The sequence below is a fragment of the Oncorhynchus nerka genome, linkage group LG15 (genome assembly GCF_034236695.1).
Source record: "Oncorhynchus nerka isolate Pitt River linkage group LG15, Oner_Uvic_2.0, whole genome shotgun sequence".
Classification (NCBI taxonomy): Eukaryota; Metazoa; Chordata; class Actinopteri; order Salmoniformes; family Salmonidae; genus Oncorhynchus; species Oncorhynchus nerka.
In genome coordinates this window covers 34,839,958-34,865,218 of record NC_088410.1, presented here as the reverse complement: position 1 = coordinate 34,865,218, position 25,261 = coordinate 34,839,958, and the positions used below count along the sequence as shown (strand labels likewise).

At 43.0% G+C, this 25,261-nt stretch overlaps 2 protein-coding genes, 1 non-coding gene and 1 pseudogene across 3 annotated transcripts; all 4 read right to left on the bottom strand.

The window, feature by feature from the left end:
• Window positions 1-69: 69 nt before the first annotated feature.
• On the bottom strand, window positions 70-5,370 carry LOC115143563 (cell division control protein 6 homolog). Its single transcript, XM_029684064.2, has 9 exons — window positions 5,247-5,370; window positions 4,313-4,612; window positions 3,658-3,924; window positions 3,251-3,450; window positions 2,836-2,990; window positions 2,522-2,628; window positions 2,029-2,269; window positions 1,412-1,634; window positions 70-679 (listed from the first exon to the last, which is right to left on the bottom strand). Exons 2-9 carry the CDS (start codon window positions 4,569-4,571, stop codon window positions 449-451), a joined length of 1,683 nt encoding a protein of 560 aa, XP_029539924.1. The 5' UTR covers window positions 4,572-4,612; window positions 5,247-5,370; the 3' UTR covers window positions 70-448.
• Window positions 1,896-1,966, bottom strand: LOC115143817 (small nucleolar RNA SNORD58). The gene has a single exon (XR_003865714.1). It is a non-coding gene; the product is annotated as a small nucleolar RNA SNORD58 (small nucleolar RNA).
• Window positions 5,371-5,818: 448 nt separating the features above from the next.
• On the bottom strand, window positions 5,819-20,682 carry LOC115142530 (WAS/WASL-interacting protein family member 2-like; annotated as a pseudogene).
• A 381-nt stretch (window positions 20,683-21,063) lies between these two features.
• On the bottom strand, window positions 21,064-24,994 carry LOC115142529 (UPF0669 protein C6orf120 homolog). Its single transcript, XM_029682055.2, has 2 exons — window positions 24,669-24,994; window positions 21,064-23,783 (listed from the first exon to the last, which is right to left on the bottom strand). The coding sequence occupies exon 2, from the start codon at window positions 23,717-23,719 to the stop codon at window positions 23,168-23,170; it is 552 nt and encodes a 183-aa protein (XP_029537915.1). The 5' UTR covers window positions 23,720-23,783; window positions 24,669-24,994; the 3' UTR covers window positions 21,064-23,167.
• Between the last annotated feature and the right edge of the window lie 267 nt (window positions 24,995-25,261).

Sequence of the window (25,261 nt, the reverse complement as noted above, 5' to 3'; positions counted from 1 at the left end):
TTTATTTTTTAATAAGGACTAAGGCTAGATTTCCTAAAAAGTTAATGATTTTGATAGGTGTGCCGACAGTTTACAAAAACGTTGTTTTTATTTGAGTTTCTTTTTTTGATTCACCATGATTAACAAAAAATAGTAGGCCTCTTGCTGAATTAAAATAAGAGCAACATTTTTTTTTTTAAGTTTGTACATTAATTTATTACAACATAAATGTACATAAGGTTTTCACCCCCCAAAAATAAATAAGCATTTAAACTCAAGTTAAAAGCAGCTGGTCAGTTTGACCATTTTAAATGTTTCCAGTCCATGTTAATCTGTCAATAAAAATCTAACAAATTGCTGCATTTCCCATTGTTCTGAAAAGGGAGGTCATAGTTGGATATGTATCACCCCACCAGAAAAAAAAGGAATCCCAAAACAAACAAAATAAGGCACAAATAAAGGTGAAAGGTCATGGTAGGCCAGCAGTCAGGATACTGCCCAGCAGGGTGCGATCCTTCAGAGCATTCTCCACATCCCTCTCCTCAATCTTCAGAGAAACCTTGGTGAGGCGAGCCTCCTTGGCTTTTTTCAGGGCAAAGATGCCCCGGCTCTCCAGCAGACCGCAGAGGGAGAGGCACTCGCCCTGGCCCATGCCGCCCACCTGTCTCTTGGCACACAGACGGCTGTACACCTCATGGAGCTGAGGGATAGAGAAGAAGAGTCAGATAATTGGTACTAAGCTTCAGCAACCCAATGACCTTCAGTGGTAACCAGGTCAGTGCAAGAGAAAACGTCTGTAACTGTCGTCTACGTTTAATTCTTACTAGCTACCTAGACTTGTATGATGCATGTACACTGAGTGTACAAAACATTAGGAACACCTTCCTAATATTGCACCCCATTTCCCCCCTCAATTAGTCGGGGCATGGACTCTACAAGGTGTCGAAAGCTTTACACAGAGATGTTGACTCCAATGCATTCTACTCCTTTGGGTGGTGGGACCATTCTTGACACAAACAGGAAACGGCTGAGCGTGAAAAACCCAGCAGCGTTGCAGTTCTTGACACAAACTGGTGCAACTGGCACCTACTACCATACCCTGTTCAAAGGCACTTCAATATTGTGTCTTGCCTATTCCCCCTCAATGGCAAACAGACAATTGAGTCATGGATTGTGTAAGGCAAAAAAATAGATTCTTTAACCTGTCTCCTACACTAATTTAAGTGGATTTAGCAAGTGACATCAATAAGGAATCATAGCTTTCACCTGGACAGTCTGTCATGGAAAGAGCAGGCATTCTTAATCTTTTGTACACTGTGTATATCAAGGTGTATTAGAAAATGATTAACAGCAAAAAACAAAATGTTTGCTCTCAATTTACAAACTTGTGTTGTAGTACTGTGTTCGCACCAATGCAGTGCCCATCTCTCACCTTGCCCAGTGGGATCTCCTTGTTCTTGCCGTTGCGGGTAAGCAGTAGCAGACAGCAGACCAGGAGTTTCTGCTGGATGGGGAAGCTCTCTCCCTCTGACGAGGACATGCGGTCCCCGTACACCTCCGACAGCACCCTGGCCACCTGGGGCACGCTCACACGAGACGCTGTCGTTTCTGCTGCTGCCTTTCTGTCGTCAGATTCCACAAGCTCTACAGCTCTCCTGTAACACAGAGGAACCGGCTTCATGACACTTTCTGTTCTCGAACAAAACTTCAACCAGTTAACCCACTGTTCCCCGGGCGCCGAAGACATGGATGTCGATTAAGGCAGCGCTCCTGATTCAGATGTTTGGGTTGAATGCGGAAGACATTTCAGTTGAATGCATTCAAATCGTACAACTGACTAGGTATCCCCCTTTTCCCTTCCCATACCAACTCTCCGAGACCACTTATAACTAGCCGTAGTAAAACGCACATTTTTGGTTGCTCATATTTGATCTTACATTTCTTTTCATGGGCAATCCAAAGGTGTCCTAAGAAGTCATCATTGCAACCAACATGTTATTGATTATTAATACAGTGTATTTAAGATATTTCGTCAATTCATTCCCTTACCGGCAGATATCCAGAACTTTGCGTGCGTCTCCCGACACAGCAGACACCTTCCTGGCACAAAACTGCACGGCCGATGCGTCTAGTAACCCCTCTCCGGACACATGTCTGAGTCTGTCCTGTACGATGGCGGCGAGCTCCTGGCGGCTGTAGGGAGGGAAGTGTAACAGCTGGGGCCGACAACGAGGCAGGGCCTGGAGCCTGGGGAGGATCCTGTCCGTCAGGTCCAGAGCGTTGGCGATACCTAGAATGGCACGACACCGTCATTACACCTGCCTGCATACAGGAAGACCTAACGACAGCCCATATGAGGAAATGGCTGAGAGTTGAATGGATGGAATGTAAATATAGGAGACGGGCAGATGTGTATATGAAGTTTTAGGGTGAAATCTTCAGATGAATCCTTAGATATTAACTAGAAATTGTAACATCCAATAAAATGTGTATACCAGAGACAGTGTATATTGTTTAACACTGTATATTAGGGGGTTCTTACCAATGAGACAGAGACGGGACTTGGGCAGGTACGGCCACTCAAAGATGGTGTAGAGAACATCTTGGGCCTTGCTGTCCAACTGGTCCATTTCATCCAGGACTAGAAGACTGGGGAGAGAAGGAGAAAGAAGGTTAATAGACCAAACTTATCGGTCGGCAAAATGCAATTCCTTTCTCAAATATTTGTGGGGTTTTTTAACGGTGTAAATTCAGAGTTGTTGGATAAAGAAAAACTCTACTTTTACCTTTGCGAAAGTGTCATGGATTTAAGTTATAGTTCAGGGTTATGGTTTAGCACAGTAGCTAGATACTTACACAGTAGGCCCCGTGCTGGTCAGCAGTTTCTGCAACTTGGTGTCAGTGTGGCCCCCAGAGGCCCCCAGTTTCTCTGCCAGCAGGGGGAAGATGGCGTGGGAGCTACGCAGAGCCATACAGTTGATCACCACTGTCTGAATCTCCTTCAATTCATCCTGGATCAAGAGAGGAAATAGTTAAATTCACGTAACAGAAATCAATGGGGTTAAATTTACACAGGGTTCAGGGCTGTACACAAGGGGTGGAATTAAGTGATTCTGCACCTTATGGTAGAGGTATTGGGATCCACTCAAGAGCCAACACTAGGCTAATGAGTGTTTGAATCCTGTCAAGGCAACAGATCCAATGCTAGGCTAATGCTAACAATTAACCCATCATTAACAAAGCGGAGACTAATGCAAACAGTGATGCTAACCGCCATCTCCTGCAACACAAAGTTGAGGCAAGCGGTCTTGCCAGTGCCGGGGGCTCCAGAGATGTAGAGGCTGGCTGGGCTGGCCTTTAGGGTCTTGTCCTCCAGGAAGGAGCGGATTGAGGACCTCTCAGCCTCCCGGGATAGCAGGCGCTCTGGGACAGCCGTGTGGAGGGCCTGCTTCACACTATGGAACTTAGACTCTGGAGAGGGATGGAGAGAGGGAGAAGGGGTTCATAGTTTGCCTTAAGTCTATATGAAGTGAACATTAGAATAATGAACAAATCAAATAAAGGCACACATTTCTCTTTGGAGTTTAACGCTTTTCATTTGCACTTGAGAAAAAGCTACGAGGAAGAGAACGTGAGGGAGGAAAAAAAGGAAGAGAACGTGAGAGAGACATGTCTTACTTTCAGCAAAGAGGCCGACCACAGTGGCCTTCTCTGATCGGGGACATGATGGGCTCCCACTGGGAGTCACATGGAGTCTGCTAGGGGAGGCCCTGGGGTGGGAGAGGCGCTGCCGTTTTGGTGACAGGGGGGTCAGTAGACTCCTCTGGGATAGAACGGGGGAGTTCTCATCAAAGCCCAGCTTGCGGGGGGAGGCCAGGTTAAGACAGGGCTGTTTGGGAGGAGAGCCCAGTAGGTTGGCACTGAGGTTACAGCCATTTTCATCTCCTGAGAAACACACAGAAAACACATGGTTAGGTTAGAAACAAGATGTCTGTCTTTCAGATAGCATGTCACGTTTGCATCAAGAGTTGAAAAAATTACTTAGGTTTCGAGCATGGTGGTTTATTTACCTGCTTAAATGTTGCACAGAATATGTAAAAATCACAAATTACCTAAAGTGGTTTATCAGTTTAAAATGTTGCACAGAATATGTAAAGATCACAAATGACCTAAAGTGGTTTATCATCTTAAATGTTGCACAGAATATGTAAAGATCACAAATTACCTAAAGTGGTTTATCATCTTAAATGTTGCACAGAATGTAAAAAATGAATAAATCAGAGTTTTAGACAGTGAAACACTTTCAAAGGTGTATAATAACACAATCCCATACCTGTGCGTTTGCGAGGGCTGAGGGGTTTTCTTGGAGTCCGCCTTGGGCACAGAGTTATGCCTTTGAGTGCCACGGGCCTGCGTGAGCGGGGCATTAGCTGGATCTTCTCTGGAAGGGGCTGCGGTTTAGGAGACTCCACGGAGCAGAGGGACTGGGTCTCGGTCTGGGATGTGCTCTTGGTGCTTTTTAAGTCAACCCTGGAGGACTTGCATCTGGGGAACTGGAGGATGGGCTGAGCCTGGGAACGTGTGCTGGGCATCTTCGCTGTGAGCACTTAGCGTGCAGATGTGTTTCAAAAGACTAAAGGGGGAAGAGATAAGGTCAGCCATTGTGACAACACCCATGAATTGATAGACTGCAAGAAAAAACAATTATCTTATGATCAAGAGTGATTTGAAATGAGTAGATTTCTTTAGAGGTACGAAACCACATAATAGCAAATGATTAACATCCATCCTAGCTATCAGGTCTCCCCTGATCAAATTAGTTTCAGTATTTTCCACACAAGTTAATGTCATTACTGTTAAGCATGACTCTTTATCTTTGCACGGTTGTTAAAAAAAAAAAATCACCATTACAAAAGATAAGGGCCATCAATCACAATGGTGTGAATTCTCAGTAACTACTGTATCTGCAGACTCAATGGCGACAACAATACGTGTACTCATGTGTGGCGCCAACAGCACAACTATTATTAAACACTGAAATGGTGTAAAATACCACAATCAAAGAAAATATTACATATATTTATTGGTGTATTCGACAAACTGTTTTATATCTGACTAACTAGTTCAACTTTACGGATTGACCAAACCACCCAGTACGCAACGGCAACTCGCTCGCCAACATATCTCCCCTAAACTTCTGACAAAACATTCAACAATATCTCGTCAAATCAAACGTAATGCTACACATGCATTGAAAGTAGTGATACCTTATTTTAGTTCCTGATTAAGAAGTATTCGTCTTGATGGATTTCGCGTGGTGTCTCCGGCGCGCTCTAGTCTAAGGAACAAAACTTGCGCCAAATGTCTCCAAAACTCCTCCCCCAGTCAGCTGGACTTCCCGCCGCTAAGGTCTGATTTGTCCGTCTTGTGTCATTTTGTTATTTCCCAGGCTCTCATTGGTTCATCTTCGATTGTCAGGAGCGCCAGTGTCTACGTCACACACGTACATGGTGGCGGGAGTTTCAATAATATATATTTCGGCGGACTGGATATTTCCCGGGAAATTCAGCATTGTCTGGTGTAACATTTGACACAATATTCTCTGGTGTTGTTAGTAACTTGATTGCAGTTTGAGATTATTACTATAATTTATGCATATGTGCTCTGGTAAACATGTAATGTGTGTAACTGTACAACCAACTAATTTGAGTTCTTTATGTTTCTGTGTCAGCTATATCAATCATTAACTTCCAAAATAAATTACTGTAAATTGCATTTGCAAGAAGCTTAAAATATGATTGACATGGTGATAAAGAGTAAAATACAATGGACAATCATGTACCCCTTTTCACCCCAAAAATCATATATTTATTTCAAAATGATAAAACATGGTTAATTAACAAGTGAAATGACCATGGTAGGAATGAACAGGGTGAGAACATGAGAATAACAGTCAATGACTCACCTGTGTGAGACAGAACATAAGTTACACACAGTCAGGCATATAGACAAGTGCTGCAAAGAGACCAGTCTCTCTGGCTGTCAGACAACGCCCACAACTGGCCTGTTGATAAACCTTTTAATCAATTTACTCCCTATATTACAAGCTTTTTTGCAAACATTAAAATATTGATAACTACAATTTCCATATTCCTCATACTTTATGTAAATATACATTAATTATTGCATTTTTAATAATAAAAGTGAGTATAATTAAAACGTATATATATTTATTTATTTTTACAAATGCACTGGTACCAATAAGTATGACAGATATGTTAGGCAACAATCAGCCTGAGGACTACATAAAAGGAATGGAGAAGAGAAAAGGAATCTATTCTCATGAAGCTTTCTTTCACTGTAGTGGCATCTAACAGAAATAACAATGCAACAATGTAATGACAGTATAGGTAGCACACATTTAGGAGCTCATAAGTCATAAAAATGATATAAATCCACCATGATGACATTTCTGGGGCCTACTCTGCCTAAATAGTTCCCTGGTGCTCCAGGTGGTGTTTCCCATAGGTACAGATCTAGGATAAGATTCCCTTCCCCAATCCTAACCTTAAGCATTAGTAGGGAATATAGAAAACAGACCCCAAAATCAGCATCTAGGAGCAACTTCGCACTACACATTCCTCTGGCACTTAGGTGTTTCCTTTTTGGTTAGATGCTACCAACGAGAAGTGAGAATACATACAAAACTGTTCCTTGCATAGGAATGCATTAAAAACTCAAGCATTATTGTTTCCCTCTGGCCATGATACGGTCTATTCCAAAAGGGCCACCTGCAGTAAAATCAAATATTTTAGTAAAAAAAAAAAAAGAGATGACATTTTTTTTTGTTCCTTGAAGGAACTCCTGAAAGATGGGGTTGAATGACTGACAGCCCTACAAAGCTACCCTTGGTCCAAAGAAAGGAATGAGGGTAATAATTTAACCATGATCACCCCCTTGTGGCAAGAAACAGGGACAGCATTGAATAAAGTGAAAGTAGAATTTCATACAGTACTCTCAAACGCCTTCCTTGATCAATAAAGTAAAGGAGCTTTGGCAGCTAATGCCCATTAAAGAAGAGCGGCAGATCCCTGAAGCATTTCATAGTGTTTTTGTTTCAGATAAACCTAGAATGCAACCAATCAGAGCAGCACTTTCTGTTCTCTAGTGTAAAAACATGGCAATCATAGGTGCCACGGTTAAGCGGTTATGCTGCCACAGAGCAATGCCATGAGGAAGAATTAAAAATATCTAATTGGGAATGCCCCTCACACAATGTAAAGACTGTTACTCACGTCAGCAACTCAACCTCTCATAACATGACAAGCATTCAAGTCATTTCTCCTGTCCCCATTTCATTACTCAAAGTAATGAAAAACAAGATACCAAAAAACTAAGCCATTTCTGTGTGATCCAAACAGCTTTTCTAAGTGTGAGAGGCCCCTCATTCTACTCCACCCAACTATTGGCAAATCAAGAAGGGAGAGAATTTTATTCCACACACACACACACACACACACCCCTTCTCCTCAGGGCACTGGAAGCACGGCATTTTAAAAAACCACCACGTACACCAATTGACACAACGCATTGTTGGCAACGTTGGTGTGTGTCCTATATTTTCCCACTGATGGCACAGTTACTGCAGTTAACCATAGAACAGTTTAAAAACATAATTCATAAATCGCAGGAAATCATCAACAACATCGTTACTGTGGATTATGTACACATTTCAAAAGATGAAATGCAGAATTCTTAGTTGGTCCTGCTGCTATAAAGTATAATCAATGCAACGCTTGTGTCCACAACAGTCAAACAGGTCTGTTCTTCAGCACCTCAGTTCAGAGTGGATTTGTTCTATCATGCTGAAACAGAAGTGTCTGAAGTGTTTGTGCAAAAGAGAGCGACTGGTAGTGTAGGGCTTTATAAAAACGTAGCGTCTAACAAGACTATTGAATTTTCTATAAAGTTTGGGGTTGACTTGTTTCCTTGTGGTCATATAAAGTGTCTATGTTTAGACCTGTATGTGTTTCGAGTGTCACGCCACTCCCCTGAGCGTCCTCTGATTAGACTGAGTTATTAATTAAAGTCATTTTGTTCCCGAGTTCCATAGTTCACCTAGCCACCGGTGGCGCTGGAGGTACTCCTCGGATCATGCCTACAGGAAGTAGAGGAAACAAAAAAGGTTACATCAGGTCATTTCTTACCTCCAAAAAACAACCATGTGGCTCTTTTCTATTAATCTTTTCTCAATTCCTCACATCATTCTCAAAACAAATTGGAGAAGGGGAGGGATCATGGACCTTCTCCAATACAAGTGCAAAGGAGGCAAGTCGACAGAATGCGAGGAATCACGGAAAGACGATTTGAAAGAGCCCATATTCGCTTTAACTCAATCCCAGCTGACATTACATATGGTAATAACATTGTGACAGTAGTGCAGAGGCCATATATTGGATGTTGTGTACAGTATGTATGCAGGCAGTGGTGTGTAGAATGAATGAAGCCTAATCCTGTACCTGGTCCAAGTTTATTGCTTTTGCTGGGGTAGATCTTGGTGAAATTCCTATATTCTTCAGGGGGTGGGAAGTCCTCCACTGGGTGGAAGTCAAACTTGGACTCAAAATCCTCTGAGGGTTCAGAAAAGGTAAAGGTCAACAACACCGTAAATCAAGATAACACTAAACTAGCAAACAAATTAAGGCCAACACCTTAGTATAGTAATAGAATGAATAAGGTACAGTAACATTTTATCATTGGTCCTGCATATAAACAAATTAGAAGTCTAACTTTTTTTGACTTCGAGCTTGCTCTAGTAATGTCCATTTCCATTAACAAAGCCATGCACAACGGTCAGTTCTCCTGGAAACTTTAATCTGACTGTGCAATCTATGAACTCTATGAACGCTCTGGATTGGTCACAATGCAAGAGGAACTACTGGGGGACATTTGCATGACTGAGCTGGCATTTGAATATGGGGCTATAATATCTGACAATCTACTACCAACAACAACTAGGCTACTAATGTCTCCAACATGTCTGTTGGTTTGAGAGCTAACAAAATGGCAATAGTGATCCAAAGTAGACCGTGTTCAGGGCTGTGGAGGTTAATACTCAACACAAAATAGATTCTAAAAAGCGATGAAAAGCCGTCAATCACATATTAATCAAACGCAGTGACAGCTGCTCAAAAACTGGACTTCCATGAAAACCAGAATGTACAGGGGGCACTGAGGACCAGGAGGAAATTAGCCTGTACTGACTCACCTATATTGGACTTGGAGGATGAGGAGTATCCGTTGCGGATGGGCGGGGGTGGCGGCGGGGGTCCGGTGCGGGAGGAAGATGAAGGGGGTGGAGGGGGCCTGGGCCCCCGCGTGTGGTGGGGTGGCTCCGAGGAGGTAGTGTTGGGAGTGATAGCACTGTGGATCCGGTAGGGGGGCGGGGGAAGAGGGGCTTGCCCACCACCCCGTTTCGTGACCCAGGATTGGGTGCAGAAGGGGCTGCATTGGTAGCAAACAAACACACACAATAGTAAGACCATGATGGTGCCTAATTAAAATAATCACATAGCAGCAATTAAGGTGCAAAAATATTCCTTCCAACCTGTAACTTTCTGAAAAATGAATGTACTGTACTCTACAGTAACCTGAAAAAAAGTGGTATAGCTCATTCGGAAAGTATTCTGATCCTTAGAGTTTTTCACATTTGTTACCCTACAGCCTTATTCAAAAATGGATTACATTGTTGCTCTTGGTCACCTCCCTGACCAAGGCCCTTCTGCCTGGATTGCTCAGTTTGGCCAGGCGGCCAGCTCTCGGAAGAGTGTTGGCGGTTCCAAACTTCTTCCATTTAAGAATGATGGAGGGCACTGTGTTCTTGGGGACCTTCAATGCTGCAAAAATGTGTTGATACCCTTCCACAGATCTGTTCATCAACACAATCCGGTCTCGGGGCTCTAAGGACAATTCCTTCGACCCCACGGCTTGGTTTTTGTTCTGATATACACGGTCAACTGTGGGACCATATATAGACAGGTGTGTGCTTTTCCAAATCAACTCCAAGCGGCCTGTCATGTGGCTTTTACAGAAGAGTGGCTTCCGTCTGGCCACTCTACCACAAAGGCCTGATTGGTGGAGGGCTGCAGAGATGGTTGTCCTTCCCCAGATCTGTGCCGTGACAATCCTGTCACTGAGCTCCATGGACAATTCCTTCGACCTCATGGCTTGGTTTTTGCGGATATACAGTTGAAGTCAGACGTTTACATACACTTAGGTTGGAGTCATTAAAACTCGTTTTTCAACCACTCCACAAATTTCTTGTTAACAAGAAACCTGCACAAGTCTGGTTCATTCTTGGGTGCAATTTCCAAAACGCCTGAAGTTAACACATCCATCTGTACAAACAATAGTAGGCAAGTATAAACATCATGGGACCACGCAGCTGTCATATCACTCAGGAAGGAGACACGTTCTGTCTCCTAGAGATGAACGTACTTTGGTACGAAAAGTGCAAATCAATCCCAGAAGAGCAGCAAAGGACCTTGAAGATGCTGGAGAAAACAGGTACAAAAGTATTTATATCCACAGTAAAACGAGTCCTATACCGACATAACCTGAAAGGCCGCTCAGATACCTGAAAAGGCAGCCATAAAAAGCCAGACTACGGTTTGCAACTGCACATGGGGACAAAGATCATACTTTTTGGAGAAATGTCCTCTAGTTTGATGAAACAAAAATAGAACTGTTTGGCCATAATGACCATCGTTATGTTTGGTGGAAAAAGGGGGAGGCTTGCAAGCTGAAGAACACCATCCCAACCGTGAAGCACGGGGGTGGCAGGATCATGTTGTGGGGGTGCTTTGCTGCAGGAGGAACTGGTGCACTTCACAAAATAGATGGCGTCATGAGGAACGAAAATGATATGGATATATTGAAGCAACATCTCAAGACATCAGTCAGGAAGTTAAAGCTTGGTCGCAAATGGGTCTTCCAAATGGGCAATGACCCCAAGCATACTTCCAATGTTGTGGCAAAATGGCTTAAGGACAACAAAGTCAAGGTACTGGAGTGGCCATCACAAAGCCCTGACCTCAATCCTATAGAAAATGTGTGGGCAGAAATGAAAAAGTGTGTGAGCAAGGAGGCCTACAAACCTGACTCAGTTACACAAGCTCTGTCAGGAGGAATTGGCCAAAATTCATCCAATTTATTGTGGGAAGCTTGTGGAAGGCTACCCGAAACGTTTGACCCAAGTTAAACAATTTAATGGCAATGCTACCAAATACTATTTGAGTGTATGTAATCTTCTGACCCACTGGGAATGTGATGAAAGAAATAAAAGCTGAAATAAATCACTCTACTATTATTCTGACATTTCACATTCTTAAAATAAAGAGGTGATCCTAACTGACCTAATACAGGAAATTGTTACTAGGATTAAAATATCAGGAATTGTGAGAAACTGAGTTTAAATGTATTTGGCTATGGTATATGTAAACTTCAGACTTCAACTGTACACTGTGGAACCTTATTATAGACAGGTGTGTGCCTTTCCAAATCATGTCCAATCAATTGAATTTACCACAGGTGTACTCCAATCAAGTTGTAGAAACATCAAGGATGATCAATGGAAACAGGATGCACCTGAGCTCAATTGAGTTTCATAGCAAAGGGTCAGAATACTTAAGTAAATAAGGTATCGTTTTTTACATTTGCAAAAATGTCTAAAAACCTGTTTTGCGTTGTCCTTATGGGGTAATGTGTCTAGATGGATGAAATAATTTGGAGTGCTTATTGTCAATGAACACATTGACAACTTGTAAATCTAATGAAATAAACCAAAACTTCACAAGTGTAGCCTAGGTTGTGTGCTCTGCAAACAATGTGTCCACTCCTACAACGAGAACAGTAAGACCGTAATAATAATTTAATGACGGCATTAACAGAAATGACCGTAACCAAACAATCATTGCAGATTAGAAATGGGAATTAACGGTAAATGTACTACTGGTGTGCCATTCCCGCAACCTCCGTAATGGATTAGTCCACTCAGACAGGCATGAATCGGACATGATTTTTAAAAACGTATTTGCCACTGCTCAACAACAACAACAAAATCTTGGTCGACCATCAGCCTATCGACCAAACAATCGACTAAATGGGGTCAGACCTAATTACCATAGATAGATAGACGACTCTAGTGCCCAAAAGCCCAATTTAGCATGGGCCGTGCCATTGAGGACTTTCTATGGTTAAGTAAGGATCACATGATTCCATCAGAGTCATCAGGAGGGATCAGCCAATAAATTACAGTGCATTCCAAAAGTATTCAGACCCGTTTACTTTTTCCACTGTTACATTACAGCCTTGTTCTAAAATGGAATAAATTACAATCTACACACAATACCCCATAATGACAGGTTTAGAAATGTTTGCAAACTTATAAAAAATAAAAAACAGAAATACCTTATTTACATATGTCTTCAGACCCTTTGCTATGAGACTCGGAATTGAGCTCAGGTGCAGCCGTTTTCCATTGATCATCCTTGAGATGTTTCTACAACTTGATTGGAGTCCACCTGTGGTCAATTCAATTGATTGGACATAATTTGGAAAGGCACACACACACCTGTCTATATAAGATCCCACAGTTGAAAGTGCATGTCAGGGCAAAAACCAAGCCATGAGGTCGAAGGAATTGTTCGTAGAGCTCAGAGACAGGATTGTGTCGAGGCGCAGATCTGAGGAAGGGTACCAAAAAACATTTGCAGTATTGAAGGTCCCCAAGAACACAGTGGCCTCCATCATTCTTAAATGGAAGAAGTTTGGAACCACCAAGACTCTAGAGCTGGCCACCCAGCCAAAACTGAGCAACTGGGGAAGAAGGGCCTTGGTCAGGGAAGTGACCAAGAACCCGATGGTCACTCTGACAGAGCTCTAGAGTTCCTCTGTGGCATTGGGAGAATTTTCCAGAAGGACAACCATCTCTGCAGCACTCCACCAATCAGACCTTTATAGTAGAGTGGCTAGACTGAAGCCACTCCGCAGTAAAAGGCACATGACAGTGCGCTTGGAGTTTGCCAAAAGGCACTTAAACACTCTCAGACCATGAGAAACAAGATTCTATGGTCTGATGAAACCAAGATTGAACTTTTTGGCTTGAATGCCAAGCATCACATTTAGAAGAAACTTGGCACCATCCTGACGGTGAAGCATGGTGGTGGCAGAATCATCCAGTCAGGATCGAGGGAAAGATGAACGGAGCAAAGTACAGAGATCCTTAATGAAAACCTGCTCCAGACAGCTCAGGACCTCAGACAGGACAACTACTCTAAGCACACAGCCAAGACAATACAGGAGTGGCTTCGGGACTAGTCCTTGAATGTCCTTGAGTAGTCCAGCCAGAGCCCAGACTTGAACCAGATCGAACATCTCTGGAGACCTGAAAATAGGTTGAGAGGATCTGCAGGGAAGAATGGGAGAAACTCCCCAAATACAGGTGCATGATACCCAAGAAGACTCAAGGCTGCCAAAGGTGCTTCAACAAAGTACAGAGTAAAGGGTATGAATACTTACATACATTTGATATTTAAAATGCATGAATTTGCAAACATTTAAAAAAAACAGTTTTTGCTTCGTCATTATGGGGTATTGTGTGTAGATTGATGAGGGGAAAAACACAAACCAATTTTAGAATAAGGCTGTAATGTAACAAAATGTGGAAAAAGTCAAGGGGTCTGAATACTTTCAGAATGCACTGTATACTTGTGAGCAAACATTCTATAACTGCAGGTGGTAGTAAAATCTGCAACCTTGGCTTCATACCTATTCCAACAACACACTAAAGGTAATAAACAGTATGCCCCCTTTCAGAAAATTGACTCAGTGGAACTGTCCAATGCTCAGACAGCATAATGGGACATAAACAATGTTGAGATGTCTAAGACTATGGCTACTACCCATCCTTTCCGACCATGAAATTGTGTGTGGAAGAAAGGATTGATCTTCTAGTACCTGATCTCTTGCTGGGGGGCTCTCTGGCAGGTGGGGGTGGTCTGCCAACGCCTGGAAGTCCTGGAGATGGCGAGGGGGGTGGAGGAGGTGCATGATTGCGTCCGCCGTAGGTGTTCTTCTTGTGCAGAGAGTTGTGCCTCTGGGGAAGTTTCGGAGCCCCATCTCCACCATGGTCCCCCATGGGGCCGTTGGAGGTGCCCCCAGAGGAGTGCCTGTAAGGTGGGGGCGGAGGGGGCGCCGAGGACCCACCAGTGGGCGGCCGCGTGGAGGAAGGAGGCAGTCTTGATGGAGGAGGGCCAGAACTGGGCGGAGCCGGGCCTCTTTGGGGCGGTGGGGGGAGGGGCTTCTCCCGGCTGTTGCTGATGCCTACTGGGGCCTTTTGTTGCGGGGTTGACGGGGCATTGCTGCGGTAACCACCTCGGTTAAATGGCGGGGGAGGAGCTGGGACGGATGTGCTGGGCTTCATGGCCCCTGTCGAAGAAGGTGGAGCGGGTGGGGCTGATGTGCTATGTTTCATGCCTGAAGGAGGGGGCGGAGCTGAGCCTGAAGTACTGTGCTTCATGCCCCCACTGGAGGAGTGGGAGGAGCTGGCACTGGTTGAGGGGCGGGAGATGTCGGGGAGAGAGGGGCGATGGGAGCGCTGGGGCTCCGGGGGTGAAGGTTTATCACTTGGGGAGGGTTTGTCTCCTGGGGAAGGGGAGGTAGAGCGGCCTGGGGTGGGTCGGGGGGCTGCAGGTCTGGAGCCTGGGGGATGCAGGGCGGATCTGCCCACTGAGGCGTCTGGAAGGAAGGCATAGAAACACACATCTTAGAACACTATGCATAAATACACCCATTCACATCAAGATTCATAGCAAATGTAGAACATCTAGTTGCCTGGGTGCCAGTCTGTTTCTGCAGTATATTTATAGTGGTGTATTTATATAGGGCCCTATTAAATCCATGTTGTGGAGAACGTGGACGGAATCCAGACAAAATGTAATTCAACAATATTCATAAAAAATGTATTGAACTTAGTCATTAATTTGCCCAAGTTAATCATAAGATCTGAAAAAAATGCATCAGTGATTCTGAATTTTCATTCAACCTTCTTCTGGTAGAGATGGAAAGGCTTTCCCAAAACGTTAACTACAATTAAACGTTAACTACAAAGTAGCCTATCCCTACCTGACAGAATTATATGATTATTTGCATCAATCCAGTGGCCATTTGTTTTGCAAACTCTGCAACTTTCTACAGAAACGTTGCTGAACAACAGTCTCTTGCTGGTGCGAACTTGCATTAAACTACACCCAATAATCTAAATAAGCATTGCTGTGGACTTAGAACATCCACTTAGTTTTTTCTATTAAAGCTGCAATATGTAACTTTTTGGGGGCGACCTGACCAAATTCACATAGAAATGTGAGTTACACATGTTATTCTTATTGAAAGCAAGTTTAAGTGGTAAAGCAAGTTTAAGTGGTAAATCTGTTCTGTGTTCTATTCACACCAGCTTCAAACAGCTGAAAATACCATATTTTTGGTTTATGGAAAAGATTTCACAGCATTTTAGATGGTACAATGATTCTCTATACTATAGTTTCTTGAAATTATGCGATAAATTAGTAAATATTTTCTTAACTATTTATTTAACGGCATTGTTGGTTGGCTCGTATGTAAGCATTTTCACAGTAAGGTTGTTGTATTCCGTGCATGTGACAAATCAAATTTGATTTGACTATTAGAATTTTAGCAACCAGGAAATGGCGGAGCTATTTCTGCATTGTGCACATTTAAAGTGTGATTGAGCGTGAAAACTTGGGAAAACAAACCTGGGGAAAAAGAAAAAAAAAATTACCCCTTTTTCTCCCCTATTTTGTGGTATCCAATTGTTAGTTACAGTCTTGTCTGATCGCTGAAACTCCCGTACGGACTCGCGGAGGTCGAGAGCCATGCATCCTCCGAAACACGATCCAACCAAGCCGCACCGCTTCTTGACACAATGCCCGCTTAACCCGGAAGCTAGTCACTCGGAAGGAACACCGTGCACCTGGTGAACATGTCAGAGTGCATTGCGCCTGGACAGCCACAGGAGTCGCTAGAGGGTGATGGGACAAGGACATCCCTGCCAGCCAAACCCTCTCCTAACGCGGATGACGCAGGGCCAATTGTTTGCTGCCCCATGGGTCTCCCAGTCGTGGCCGGCTGCGACAGAGCCTGGACTCAAACCAGGATCTCTAGTGGCACAGCTAGCAACTGAAAAACAAATTTAACTAAACAGAACCAGGCAAAAAATAAAGCTGAGTTTATAGGGCCCCATTTACATTCTAATCCTATTTTGTGAATTCTGCTTACCTCCAGCTCCAACTGATCGTAGTTTTGGCATGCCCCCAGCGAAAAGGCCTCCAGGGCCTCCCCCTGACCCACCACTGCTCCCTCCTCCTCTACCACAGCCACCACCACTTTCCTTTGGTTCTGGGGAAAGCAGAGGTACAAATGTCCTTGTTACACTGTTGTGTTGATAATGCTTGCATTTATGTTGTTGAAAGCTTTGTGGCAAGGAATTTTGCATGTATAGTACCAGTCAAAAGTTTGAACCACTACTCATTCAAGGGTTTTTGTAGATTAATATTGTAGATTAATAGTGAAGACATCAAAACTATGAAATCATGTAGTAACCAAAAAACTATTTCAAAAAAATAATTAAAGTATATATTTGGCATTCACTCAACCAGCTTCACATGGAATGCTTTTCCAACCGTTTTGAAGGAGTTCCAACATATGCTGAGCACGTGTTGGCTGCTTTTCCTTCACACCGCGGTCCAACTCATTGCTGGAGAATGCTGTGGTAGCCATGCTGGATAAGTGTGCCTTGAATTCTAAATAAAATCACTGACAGTGTCACCAGCAAAGCACCCTCACACCTCCTCCTTCATGCTCCATGGTGAGAACCACACATGCGGAGAGCATCCGTTCACCTACTATGCGTCTCACGAAAACACAGGTTGGAACTAAAAATCTCAAATTTGGACTCACACCAAAAAGAAACATTTCCACCGGCCTAATGTACATTGCTCGTGTTTATTGGCCCAAGCAAGTCTCTTCTTCTTCTTATTGGTGTCCTTTAGTAGTGGTTTCTTTGCAGCAATTTGACCATGAAGGACTGATTCACAGTGCCCTCTGAACAGTTGATGTTGAGATGTGTCTGTTACTTGAACTCCGTGAAGCATTTATTTGGGCTGCAATTTCTGAGGCTGCTTCAGCAGAGGTAACTCTGGGTCTTCCATTCCTGTGGCGGTCCTCATGAGAGCCAGTTTCATCATAGCGCTTGATGATTTTTGCAACTGCACTTGAAGAATTTTCAAAGTTCTTGACATTTTCCAGATTGACTGACCTTAATTTCTTAAAGTAATGATGGACTGTCATTTCTCTTTGCTTATTTCAGTTTTTTTTTTTTTTTCCATAATATGGACTTGGTCTTTTACCAAATAGGGCACTCTTCTGTATACCATCCCTACCATGTCACAACACAACTCATTGGCTCAAACGCATTAAGTAGAAAATAAATCCCACAAATAAACTTTTAACAAGGCACACCTGTTAATTGGAATGCATTACAGGTGACTACCTCATGAAGCTGGTTGAAAGAATGCAAAGAGTGTGCAAAGCTGTCATCAAGGCAAACAGTGGCTACTTTGAAGAATCAAAAATATATTTTGATTTGTTTAACACTTTTTTGATTACTACATGATTCCATATGTGTTATTTCATAGTTTTGATGTCTTCACTATTATCCTACAATGTAGAAAATAGTACAAATAAAGAAAAACCCTGGAATGAATAGGTGTGTCCAAACTTTTGACTGGTACTGTATGTGATGTATAAAGTCTGTGTGTGAGTGTGTGTCAGAGGGAATTGAGGAGTGCAAAAGTTAGTTTCTATCTCCTATATGTTTACTATGCTACTTACTCTCTATAATAGGTGCACTTCGGTCATTGACCACTCCAACCTTCTTCAGCCTGGCTCCTTTGGAGATGTCAGAGAGCAACGCTCCTCTCCCCTTCGCCTCATCCCGATTCAACTTAGGTGCTCTAGTGTTCGCCTGAGGAGAGGATAAGCGCAAACCACCATGTTAGTTAGGTTGACCACGCAAATGATAACATGATCTGCATACCGTACTGTCGTTATAGCAACAGATAAAGTAGATGGCAATGCAGCATTATGGTGCAAGTCGATAGTAATCCACATGGTGCCTGCGTGGGTGTGTGTTTGGCCAGCTTGGACCTTCTTGGTTTGTGTTTGGATTTGTTTAAAAGGTAAAAACTGCATCATTAAATTGAAGCCTTTATAAACATGGCATATCAACCCTAGAAATCATACTATAGGAAATGTGGGCATAATAATATATTAGGCATAGTATCTAACATCAGAAGGTGTCGTATCATCCTTAACAATACAACAGCAAATAATGAGTGACTTCAGTTATTTTATCATGTAATCATGAATCTCTAGAAACCCTTCAGAGGACTTCTGAGTTTTGTCATGTTTTGAACATCGGTTTAGGAGCTGGACTGACCTGGTTGGAGGTGGGGGGAGGGGGAGGTCCTGGAGGAGGAGGGGGAGGAGGAGGGACGGGCATCCTGTCCCTCTGTGGGCACCTTGGGGAGGAGGCTTGTTCACCGTCTCAGCTCTGGGTACACCCTCAAACTCCTGCGAAACAAAACAGAGGGGAGACTTGGCTCAATTAAATGCACACAACAGGGTGAAAAATTAACACTCCTGAACTGGGGATAGAGTAAAATTGTCAATCATGACACAACAAGGATGTACATTGGTAGACTGTATGGAATTCAGGCAAGTCTAGATATCATTGGGACATCTGTTCAAGGACCATTACAATTCACCTCTATTAGTAGTTGTTGACTACATAGGTGGCGTGGCCCACACTAAAAACAGCTATCCTCAAATTCTACATGCATATACTCACTCTAGAATGATTCAGCTCAGGAGAGCTCCCCAAACCAGTTCGCTGGCTGGGCGGAGCTCATTGTGAATACAGACATACAGCACGTTGAGCTAGGCCGCGCAGCAAACCCCACCCTCCTTCGCTCACCCCTAAACTCCATTCCACAAGTTACCTGTCAAGAGTGTTTGAAAAGGTTTTCACAGAAGAGGGAAACAAATGGAATGTCATCGGGTGAGCTTGCCAGTGAGGCGATAAGGAACGGGAACGGAAACGTAGTAGCCGTTGTAAGTTGCTACCTCGAGCGAAACCGAGAGTGGACAGCACAGCCCACCACTTCATGACTCATCAATTGACAGGATTTGATGTTATTGTTTTTGCCCTAGTGGCACCAACCATTTACACATATCAAAATGTCTCTAGAATCTCCAATAAATGTTTAATTGTGTTGAGATCTAGTGACTGAGGCAGCCTTGGCATATGGGTAACATCATTTTCATGCTCATCAAACCATTCAGTGACCACTCATGCTTCCACATGGGGCATTGTCATCCTATGGGGGCATAGCCATGGTAGCCAAAATAATGGCCTGCCCAGCATTTTTGTACATGACCCTAAGCATGATGGGATGTTAATTGCTTAACTAACACAGGAACCACACCTGTGTGGAAGCACTTGCTTTCCTGATTTACTGTAGTGTTTTGATTATTTTGGCAGTTACCACCTGTACATGCGCCTACTTGGAGAATTGCTAATGGACTACAATGTGAATCCTATGTCTGAGGTTTTATGACATTCTTACAAGGCAGGGGAGGTGTACAGCCCCTTCTCCAACCTAATATGTGACCAACTGAGTTATATGCTTTTGTGGACGGGGAAATAAACGAGGGGAGAAAAAGTGCATGATGTCATTAACTATTCTGGGCCTAACGTCATATAAAACAAACTAGCAACCCTAAAACGTGCAGGCATGAGTCAGAAGAGTCACTTGAATTTCACTTTATGATATGCAGAAAATGTGACGAAGTTTGTTACTGAACTGTAAGCACAGATTTGACAAGGGAACATTCCAAATCAGAAGTGTTCTCGAGTCGCTAGCCAATGTCTATGCACACTCCGTCTACAAGAGGTGACATCTACAAGAGGTGACAGGTGAGCGAGCCTAAAAACATGCACGTTAGAAAAAAAATGCAATTCCTTCCTCTTGGCCTAAAAGTTGAACTACCTAACTGTGCATTACTGTTTGAATTAATGTAGCAATATAAGTAACATGTATATAAGGTGTGTTAACTATCCATTATCTGGATAACATGTTGATCTAACGAAAGTTAGCTGGGTGGATTGGCAGTGACTTACCCCGTCTCGAAGGATTTGAGTCTCGTCTTCAATAACAACATGAATGGACACTGCAGTTGTGGCAAGTTTGCTAGTTAACACAATCCCAGGCAGTAGGCGGCTCTCTTGGTTACTTGCTTAGAAAATCAAATACAAAACACTAGCAGCTCATCCGATACCCAAAGTTAGCTTGCCAGCTAAGTTACTGTTTACTCGCGACAGCTGTCAAGTGGAATTTAGCTGGCGTTTTAACTATGGCTGTAAACAAGTTCTATTTATGTGCATAAACTAATTCGAGGTACGCGTATCTCCAGTTTATATCCTATTTCATGTACTTTTTATTCTGCTCTCGTCTTGACCAGCAAGCAAAGCGAGATTCTCCCTTCAGAACTCGGAAACCCGGAAATGGGCCGTCCAACACAAAATGGAGGCAGGTAACAGGATCACTGCCGAAGAGTTTATCAACTGACCATTTATTTTGGGACTGTTCTTGTGTCAAGAGGATATTTTATTTTAAAAGAAACGACTTAATCTTAGACTGTTTTATTTTGACACCCTCGAGTGTGTGGAGCAGGGTCCTCTTCTTGCTTTTGCCTCATGTCAGATGTGTTCATGCATGCATAATGTTAAGAAAAATGTACAAATATTGCTTGTAAGTGAAACCTATATGCATTTCACTGAGTCTGATACGGTCAAGTGAACAAACTGGGATAAACATTGCACTTAGTGAATCTGAATTCATTTTACAAAAATATTGTGATATCCCAGACAGACAATCTGACACTAGGTATTTTGCAAAGATACATCTTTATTTGAAAATCTTATAAAATGACTCCATTTGCATGAGATGTTGCATTGCCATTCACCCAAGACTTGACAGATCAAAAGGCACTGTTGAACATCTCTGCTCTCTGGTGTACTGATATTTAGTTGTTGCATAATTCAGACCCAGGACACCAATTTAGACCTGAGTCTTGTTCATTAGGCACACATGGGAGCAAACATTTTCAAATGGAAATGCAAAAGATCATTCCTATTGAAAAGCCTCCACTTCAAGTAATTTGTTCCCATTTGGAACCTATTGAACAGGGCCCGGTTTCACAAAAACAACTTAAGGCGAAGTTCATCGTTATAACCTTTGTAGGCGCATCGTTAAATCTCTGAGCGGTTTCCAAAAAACATCTTTGGACTTAAATGCTCGTAATCGAATGCCTGGCTCAGACCACTCGTAGCACAGCGTTAGATGCTACTTGCCCTCCGGCATCACTTGATACACATATCTCCACTAAACATAAAATCACAGTTTATTTGCCTCTGACTGCTGAGAACTTCAGAACGGAGTTCACTACAAATACAAAGATGCCAACATCTTTGCAATTGATACAAACAAGCGAGGTATAAAAACACGCTTCAAATTAAAACCGAGATGACTGCATTAAAATATAAATAGCCTACAGTAAGTAGGATATAGACCCATTTTAAATCATATTGAAATACATTTCATGTTCAATCAAATGAGTTCCATTTTGCTACTTGTATGATACTGTCTGTAATTTGTCTTAATATACATTTCACGTTGTGCCAAATCTTGGTTTGCCTAATATTTTAGTCATATGTGATATCTTTCTGTGAGCTGATCCATCGCCAGTATCGTGGAATAATTAGAATGTTAAGGTAAGATTTGAATAGAGAAAGCTGATCAGAGAGCAGCGTTGTATTTATCCGATCCTATCAGTATCGACACATGCCTCAACGACACACTTAGTGAACGCTCTCTCTGCCTGGTGTTTTGGGATGCATTCCAGCCGGTGTCTATTCCCAAAATTAGCACCGGCTAAAGCTATGACGTTGAAATACCTATCTCCCATTTCTTTTCGACTAGCAGTTGATTTTCAACAGCGGAGACTTGAATACATCTTGCTGTCCATCTCTGACATTTGCAACATTGTTTAAAAATTGAAATTCGATCTCCAGCTATCCCATAGTAATGAACGTGTGTCGGGAGTTGGCAGGCAGGCAGGAAGCTTTTCTCAGCCAATCGAAATCATGAATCAACTCGCATAATTTTTATGGATATACACAAAGAAATGTCAATAGGATCGGTAAAACGAAATGCAGCTAGTTTGTAGTCTTTCCAGCTTCAGTTTGAAGGGATTGTGTTAGCTTACTCCTCTGAACAGTGTCCTGATGAGAAATGTCTCTGGAAAACAGCTTAAACAAACGCAGTTACTTTTCTGTTATTCTGGTTGCGCTGTTTGACGTGACTAAGTTAACCGTAGTTGGCTAGCTAGCAAGCAAGGGATAACAATGTTGCCAGCCAGCATGGCAATGGAACATTTCGAATGAACGACTGGGTTGCGTCCACAGATACAGAACAAAAGAAGTGAACGACTGGGTCGTGTCTCTGGTAACCGATAGAATTAATGACCAGCCTGCCTGGGTAGCAACCTAAGATTTGTGTCTGGCTTGCGTCCATAGATACAGAACATAACCCAGTCATTTAAATCAGATGGCAAAATTGATATATGCAAATACTAGTGGTTTGATTCAATAATGTTTTCACAGAGGTATGCCTCAGCCTAGAGGCTGATTGACAAGCAACGTAATTGAGGCATTGCCTTTGTCATTAATCAAAAGACAATCAGTTGAATTACGAAATTTAAAAAATATATATTCCCTTAGATTTTTCCGCTTCTTCCCCTCAGGTTAATTCCTCAGATCACCAATGCCAGGCCCAGGTTTCCCAAAAGCATCCTATGGTTCTAAGATGAACTTAGCCTTAAAATGTTTTTGGCAAACCAGGCCCAGAGATTAACACATGCGCTCATCTGAAATATACCACAAGTATCCTCATTCTTAATGCACATGGCAGAGAGCAGCAGCACACATTTCTTAGAACAAAATTTCAAGTATAATCTTGAGAATCCCGATTAAAATAGTCCAGAAGATGGACTCCTCTTCCTCAAAGTCATCCTCTGGAGCATATCTCTGCTTCCCCCCTTCCTCCTCAGAGGGGTACGACCTTTTATCAAACGGGTCCTGGAGGGAAGTCTGATCGTAAAACACCCTCATCTCAAACTCGCTCTCCTGGTGCGACGGGTGGCCATAAATGCCAATCCCCACGGGCCTCACAAAGTCTCCAGGCACTACGACCACGTCCTGGCCGCAGGTGACCGACTGCAGCTTGTAGGTGTCGAAGCTGGGCCGCAGAGTTTTGTCTGAGACGTACAGGTCTGCGTCCCCCTTGAGGCTGCGCATGTGCAGGATGATCTTGCCGTCGTGGTTGAGCCGCAGGTAGCTGTAGTTCCCCGCCCCGATGTGGCCCTGCACCACGTGGAGCAGGACCCACTCCTTAGGAAGGGCATCCTCTTCCAAAGAGTGCAGGAACCCCCCAGTCTGAGACAGGAGGAACGCCACAGCCAGCAGGCTGCTGCACAGCACCATAGTGTAGATGGATGGTCAGAGTCACCAACTGGACAACACCCACCTTCTACCATTTGTTGATAACCTGAAGGGCAACACAGAAACAAATGCATTACCTACAGTACAGTATAAGCATGATAAAGCTTGTACAGGGCAAATCCTCAAGGGGGAAATATTGTCTTCAGCCAGAACATAGTGTCAGACTGCCAATTGACTTTTAAGGGATGTTTAGAAAACTGACACCTCCTGTCTGTGGAGCACTGTATTGGCTACAAGCCAAGCCAATCTCTGCTCTATAAGTACAGTAGCAAGATAGCTTCTTCTAAAGATTAGCAATGTGTGACCTCTGCAACCTTGTACTATACTACACATGTTTAGCAGTTACTTCTTGAGTAGCCATCTGTAAAGACGTTACGCCCACCCTATCTGTCTGCTGGCTAATGCTCACTTGCACATGTCCGTCTAAGTCGCTGGCCTGTGAATTGGTTATTAGAGCAGCCACAGACTGGCTAATCCCATTAACAAAATAGCTTATAAAGCTAGACTCAGTTATGCGCTAACGCAGAATATAGTCCTAAAGCAATTGTTTGCTTTCCAACGATTGACAGCACGTGGCCATGATGTGGACACTTTAGCTAGATAGCGAAACGTCAAGTGAGTATTTTTCTTGTGGCTAGTTGACTATATGCTAAATTCATATATTTAACAACACATATGCAAATAGCTTTCACTTGATATGAACATAGCTACATTCCATCAGCCTTGCAAGGAGCAAGCTACTGCTGCCAGCGTTCTTCATCCGAACAAGCTGGCTAGCTTGCTAACTGGCTACGCTAAATTAACGTTACATTGCTATCTAACGTTAACGTTAGTTGTCTAGCACAAACAACTTTCCGGGGCGACGAGAAGCAACAATTACTATTATCACAATATTTAGCAGGTTTGTGGAACAACAAAATTAGCTACTCACCAGCACATTGTTCCGAGCACAGATTTAGTAATGGTTATTGTTTTGCCAGTAACTAACGAACCAGTCAGTGTAAAGTTCACTTCTTCCGTTTTCCGGGGTCTCTCACACCTAAACATCCACTGGCGCCGCCTACGGTGCAGGGAAAGTAGCACATTCATAATTGAACACAAAAAATAAACACTGGGCCTATATTAATCACGTCATCCTAAAAATGTACATTTGATATGGGAACTTCTATATAAATAGACAATTGTGATCTTCACCAGTTCTAAGTTATTTACAGTAACCTGATCTATTTATGGTCAAGTTCATACCCACACCCCTCAGTAACTTGGTTGTAAACTTCACACAGCAGTAATGTAGTTGCTAAGGGAGCTCTGAACCCCAAACACCATTTTAGTAGCCTACAAAGAGATACAAAAAACGTTACTACACATTGGTCGAATGATGTCAGCATTATTTCTTTGTAGAAAATGCTTACACATTACATCAATGCATGAAGTGCAGTTAGACCAGCGGTCCCCAACCCCGTTATATACAGCCGTCAAGATCAGGTTTCTAGTATTACAGTTTCCAAGCACTGTGCGTTGGAT

Coding starts and splice junctions, on each gene's coding strand:
- LOC115143563 (XM_029684064.2), bottom strand. CDS start 4,571: ATGCCCAGCACACGTTCCCAGGCTCAGCCCATCCTCCAGTTCCCCAGA. Junction 2,629..2,835: donor ACCAGCACGGGGCCTACTGT/GTAAGTATCTAG, acceptor TTCTCTCCCCAG/TCTTCTAGTCCTGGATGAAA. Junction 680..1,411: donor AGGAGATCCCACTGGGCAAG/GTGAGAGATGGG, acceptor TCTATCCCTCAG/CTCCATGAGGTGTACAGCCG.
- LOC115142529 (XM_029682055.2), bottom strand. CDS start 23,719: ATGGTGCTGTGCAGCAGCCTGCTGGCTGTGGCGTTCCTCCTGTCTCAG.